General features: G+C 38.1%; 1 protein-coding gene across 2 annotated transcripts in view; it reads right to left on the bottom strand.

Annotated features, from left to right (window-relative positions):
- Positions 1-6,425, bottom strand: part of clybl (citrate lyase beta like) — a 65,470-nt gene extending 59,045 nt beyond the window's left edge. For both annotated transcript variants that reach the window (XR_008321957.1, XM_053328999.1), the window contains exon 1: positions 6,367-6,425. Coding sequence is in view for 1 of the 2 variants with exons in the window: in XM_053328999.1 (XP_053184974.1) it covers positions 6,367-6,410 (44 nt within the window). In the remaining variant the exon portion in view is untranslated. The remainder of the gene's footprint in view (positions 1-6,366) is intronic.
- Between the last annotated feature and the right edge of the window lie 207 nt (positions 6,426-6,632).

Genomic DNA, 6,632 nt, shown 5'->3' with positions numbered 1-6,632 from the left:
ACCTCAAGCTCGGCTTCCACCACCAATCAATGAGGAAATGAGATGTCAACACACTGGTGTTTATTCAACACTCATTTATTTTTCTACCGGAAGCCAAAGCCGAGTCGACCGCAGAAGACACCAGATGAGTGAAGGGATTTCCATTAAGCATTTATTTCTATCACCAACAAGAGGGTTGTGGTTTATAATTATGTTTACAAAAAAAAGCATGTATATACTGTTTAATTTAATTTAATTTAACTGCATTACATGTAAATTCCTCTGGTATTGTAGGACAGTTTTAAATTTGCCAATTTACTGTGAATTGATTGATGCATGTACACTGTCAGTCTGTACTAACATTAAGACTGTATGATAAGTGGATATGAAAATGTTGTTTTGTCTTGTTTCCAATCTATTTAACAACAGAGGAGACAGGGCTTTTAAACTTCAGGCTGTGCATCCATATGACCAAACTAAAAGAGCTGGTAATGGGAAGACACCAGGAAGTCTGTAATGCTTCCAGTCAGCGTGAAGTGCCATCAAAATAAAATTCTGCACAGTAGCTGCTGCTTTAAAACAACTGGGGCAATTGAAAATTCCCCTCCCAATTTATGCCAAATGCCACTTTATAAACATTCTAGCATGACTGCCAAGTGTCTGCGCTGCTTTATGCCCCTTCTCTTAATTGAAAACGTTATAGGGGTGCATTACACTTGGGGTTTTTATAAGCTGTGCTATAAAGCCCTAGCAGGCCCTGTGAGGGGAAACTGCCCATTAACTTATAAGGTCCAGGCCTTGGCTCTCTTAATTGACAACCTCTAGGCTACTTTCATCACTTGTCGACTTCATAGCAGCAGTCAATGCTTCCTCCAGGATGCTGTTGCATCTTTGACACGAGGGTGTTTGTGACAAAGAGCAGTCTGCCGCCAGTGCCAGGGCGAGGGCTCTAGGCTGTCCATAAAACAAGCACACACATTCCTCTCCTAGTTTCTGCTATCGGAGAGGCTGCATTTAACCATGCAAGTACTGCTTACAAGAATCACCAGTAAAAAACCCTTATGAATTCCAGGAAATTGGGCATTTTATGATTATGCTGTATGCAAATCTACACATCACATATTACAAAAATATTTACAAATATCCAGAGAGATACTCTCATTTTATGACATAAATTAGAACTACTGCAGGAAAATATTGGATGCTAAGTTAACTACTGAAAATGAGAAAATGTTTATTTCTTAACTGTTTAGACTAACACCACAAGCACAAATGGAAGACACACACACAAACACACAGAGACACACCAGACGGGCGTGACAATAAATTCACACTCTGATTTGGCAGGATCATCAGCTTTGTGCCTCTGGAAATTCATATGCCTTGAATTAGACCCACTTGTCACAATGTTGTTGACCAGTAAGTACAAACACATTACGAGAATAATAAACACAACACAACTCTTAATATGCAGTGTGTTTAATTTAGTGACATCTAGAAGAACAGACTTGGCAGATATCAAAAATAATATCCATACGTGTGTTTTAATCAGTGTATAGTCCAATGAAGATTAGAATTATTGTGTTTTTGATAACTTAGAATGAACCCTTTAGTGCATAGGGAGATGGTCCTCTTCCATAAGGGTTGCCATGTTGAACCACATGGTTGTACAGTAGCACAGAAAGAAAAATGAAAAACTGGCTCTAAAAAGGTCCTTTTGAGTTTTTCACGAATTTCGTGGCCACCGTAGGTTGTCCTTCATGTTTGGATAGGAAGGGAGAGGTATTCAGTTGGTTGCAATCTGCAACATCACCATTAGATACCACTATATCACTCACTGAATCTTATGACCTTACAGCTGGGTACTGAACTATGATATTTTTATGGCACCGACCAAATTAATACTATCAAGAATTTAAAAACTTCTTGTCATTTGATACCAAATTTCGATACCTAGCAGGGGTGAAGCTGCTTGGAACATCCGACTGTAGCTTCTCAGCATAAACAGCAATGGCCGAAGCAGCATCAGCATACAGCGGCTTCATCAGTAAAAGGAGGTTAGACTAAACCTCGTTTGACATCAAAACAGCGGTGCTTTAGCAGCTGGTGAACAGCTAGTGAGGCTCAACGAAGATTAGCTAACATTAGCAGTGGACTCCTCTCTTGTTTCTTGTCACACAGAAAACACTTCCAGTCACCAAACCACCGCTGTTTTGTTGTCAAATAAAACGACAATATCAATATCACCATTTTTGATGTTTTAATACAGCTTCGTCTCATCTTACCTGATGGTTAGGTGTTCTGGTCCAACCTCCTCTTACCGATTAAGCCTCTGTAGACGGTGCTGCTGCCTCCGCCTGTTATATTTTGAGCTGTTAACTTGGCTAACATCAACAGACAATACACAACATAAAACAACTGTTGTGAAGCAAAGTAATAAAAAGATTTTATGGTAATGTTAACTAGCTGTACAAATGACACTCAACACACTTTCTTTTCATTTTTGAAAACTAACCAATGGTAATACTAAACAGTACTGACATCAAAGTATTGGTATTTTTGTGAGAACAATATTGCTGATATGGTGTACAGACCTACCAATATAAATAGGATTACAATATAATTTCAGCTGATGGGCTCAGATAGAGATAGAGTGATAGATTCACAGGACACTTTAGAGGAGTAGACTGAGTGATAGAGCTGCCGCTCTGTGCTGTGAGTTAAAATAACTCATTAGAGTCACTGATGTAAATGGATTTGCTGTATTGACAGCAGTCAGCAGAATGCAGCTGATCAATGCTCAGCTTAAAACTAGCTTTGTCTGTTAAGTGCAGAGTAAAATATGACGTGTCCGGCTGGTGATGATCTATGGAAAGTCACCACTATCACATTTCACCTGCTTTTTTACCATCACACACTGAAGGGTTTGCTTTATTTTACGTTGTGACTCAATAAGAGGACACATTTGACTATTAAGCCAGTCATTAAAACACTGTAATGCGATTGTAGATATGATACGCAGACCATGATCATGTGACTTGTCATGATGTGTGGTCGTGACCAGCTGTTAATGATCACCTAATGTCATCAGGAATGGGAGTATATTTACTCAAGTTCTGCAGTTTCGAGTTATTTGAGTTTTCCATTTCATGCTGCTGGAAACTTCTATTCCACTACAATTCAGAGGGAGATATTGTACTTTCTACTTCACTACTATCATTTAATGGCTTTAGTTACTTTTCAGATTAATTAAATTTTTCATGAAATAACATAAATCACAAAAATAGGTTTTGGGTTAGATTTGTGTCTGACTTGACCCTGACTCTGATTATGTAAACATAAGCAACAATAACTTAACAAGATCAAGGCGGCAGAGGTTTTCCGAGCCAGGGGACGCAGTTGCAAGACTCCAGGGCCTCGTGGGAAACACAAGAAAACCACCTGATCCAAGAGCTGACTGGCTCAAACAAAATCATACTCTAAAAGCCTAGAAATTCATCTTCTTATGATTAAGTGGAGAGATTTTTATTTTATTAGTCTGATATTGCTTACACATTCATTTTGTTAACAGAAGCCTACAATGAGAACATTACTTGTAAGTATTACAACATTATGACATTATCTTGTATTTTGAAGTACCATAAAACCTTTGGTAAGTAGGACATTATGATTCATTGAGAAATGTTGCTAAGCCCTGACAGTTTAATCCCAGACTGTCAGTCTGGCCTGTCTGACTGGAGCTTTCATTACATTCACTTCCAGACATCTGTATTGCTGCTTTTCTGCATCAAGATTTAGCAGTATTATCATGTGGCACACCCCTTCATGAGAGACCATCTCAGACTCTATGAGGCTACTGTGCAAATCAATGAAATGGAAATACTGGATTTTTAAATATGTGGCATGGTGTATTTGTATATGTGAGATATTTAATGTAATGTATTAACAATTTACAATGATATAAATTGAAGAAAATCACATTTGAGAAGATGGATGGTATTTTTTCTTCATGATAAAAATGAATATCCTAATCTTATATTTATAATGTAGAAATCACATGACTGAACTAACAAATGAACTCTGTCAGATTTAAATACAGCACTGAGTTTTGCTTCAAGTGACAGGTTTATGTAAATAAACAAAGTTTAGCTCATTTATTGATTGGCTTAATCTTGGCTTTGGCTCCTTTGATATGATCATTCAATTAAGTGCCATAAAACTAAACTGACTAGCTCTTGAGCAAGTCACAACGTGCAAATGAGACAACTCAGTACCAAGCAGAGAAGAAAATCTTTGATTGCTCTGAATGTCTGCCATGCCATCACTAAAATGTGAAAATGTCAACATTTTAAATTGAGAATCAATGTTGTGAATGGAGTTTTTATAATGTGTAGTTTGAAAAGGACAATTCTTCAGAATATTGGATACATTAAGTGATACTTTTACTGCAGAGGTGTATTTAATATTTAGGTAGCTGTCATTTACAATAGACTAATGTAATACTTAACTCAACAGCACCACAACCTCCAAAAAGATCATAAAATAAATCAACACCTGTCTAAAACAACACCTCTCTGCAGGACAAATTAAACATTATGACCATCATGGAGGTAGGTTCACAGGGCTGATGTATCTGGCTGCAATAATAAAACAGGACCTACGTGTTTTCGTGTGTGTGTATGTGTCTCATTCATTTACAAAATGCACAAAAGCCAATTAAGGAACGAATTCTCCAAACTGACAACACAAAGTATGTATGGAGTCATACAGAAGACTGCAGTAGTTGGAGACACTAAAAACTAATGAAAATGCAAGTAATCAGTAAATTTTGCCACACGGCATAAATTTCTTCAGAGATATCATAATTATACCGTCAGAAAAAAGATAAAACAAATAACAGCCAGGTGCAGGGACATCCTGAAGTCATGTTGGCAGTGCAACGTTGCCAGGCAACCAGCACTAATGCCAAAGATGCTCTGCACAGAAGTACCAGGCAGATGGATAAATGGTGTTCATCAAGAAGCAGTTACAGCACATAACTGCCTCTAAAACCACAAATTGCCATTTTGCATTTCTGTCTGTGTATGAATTAAACATAATAGAAGCAACATGTGATTTGGAGCACTTTAGAAGACCTGGTGGAGGTATTTATTTTCACTTTTGGAACCAAGTAAGCTGTTTTGCCCCTGCTTCCAGTCTTTATGCTACGCTAGGTTAACAAATGCAAATAAGCACATTCCCTAAAATATGAATATATAGTACAATATTAAACTATTCCTTTATATTGTGCTACGTTGACCTTTCTCAGCTACTGTACAACAGGTCAGTTTAGTACAGTTTGCCTTAGATTAATGTTGGATTAGTTTGTTTCATTCGATACTTGATAAAACAAATGTGTAATGACATGGAATCAAACTAAAGTTGTTCAGTATGAGAAACTACACTGAAAGCAGCATGGAAACACCAGAATTAGACCTGCAACAATTAACTACGAATATTAAATTAATTGGAAACTATTTTGATTATCGATGTAATGGTTTTGAGTCATTTTTAGGAAGGAAATGTCCACATTTTCCATTTCCAGCTTCTTAAATGTGTATATGTTCTTGTTTTTTTAGTCTTCTACAACAGTAAACTGAATATCTTTGGGTTGTTTGAGCAGACAACTACTGCAAAAAAATGCTCAACACATTGATTGATAATGAAAATAATGGTTACTTGCAGCCCTAAACAGAATAAGACAAAACTGAACGTCTTCCTCGACATCTGACAATACCAGAGTAGAAAAGTTATGACAGCTATGCAACAATAAACAGTCAGGTGGGCTGAGCTACAGTGACTGACAGCACAGTAACACCACCAAACACACGGCCCACAAGGTGACACCCCAAGAAGTCAAAGCCGACCACACTACACTATGTTTTGCTAGCAACCTCTTACACCGGCACTTTCCCCAGCAGCTTGTACTGTACTATATATAACTACATTAAGGATGTTTGTACAATAATATGCAGAAGCACATGAGCGCAGTAAAGAGCACAGGGCCACGGTAAGTAAGCTAGTATGCACTGTATACTTTGTTTCTCAACTCATTCAAGAAGTAGCAGACAAGTAGGTACATAAACAAGTGTATGCTCCGTCATTTGGACAGACATAACAGAGGTGACAAACAAATATAACCTTGTAAAACACTGTTGCTAACTGTTGTACTTCTCCACAGCATACAAAGCAATTGACGTTTGACCAACAGCTCACCACCGTCACACGGAGAAAAAACAAAATTAGACAGAATTAGTGTCGTCGTGACACCGGGTGAGCTTTTCTGCACTTCAACTGCGAGAATGTGGACGAAGGAGACGCACAATAAAGACATAAACTCTGACTTACTGAGGTACAAGTCGTCTCACAGCTCTGGTAGCATGCGCCGCCATGTTTCCTTGAGTGACGCGCTAAAAAATAGCGAGCAGCAATTGGCTGTAGAGGAAGAGCCCTCGGCCAGTTCCAGGTATGTGATTGGCCAGGGCACGGAAATGGGCGGGCTCTGGACAACTAGTAGCACATGGGAAAGTAAACAGCATGCAAGTAGTAGTAGTGATGCTTTGTGTAGCAGCTAATGTTAAAATGTAGATTCATTCACAAAAAAATGAAAACTG

Source organism: Scomber japonicus, chromosome 11 (genome assembly GCF_027409825.1).
Source record: "Scomber japonicus isolate fScoJap1 chromosome 11, fScoJap1.pri, whole genome shotgun sequence".
Taxonomy (NCBI): domain Eukaryota; kingdom Metazoa; phylum Chordata; class Actinopteri; order Scombriformes; family Scombridae; genus Scomber; species Scomber japonicus.
Note: the sequence above shows the minus strand (reverse complement) of the source record. Positions and strands in the feature narration are given on the sequence as shown.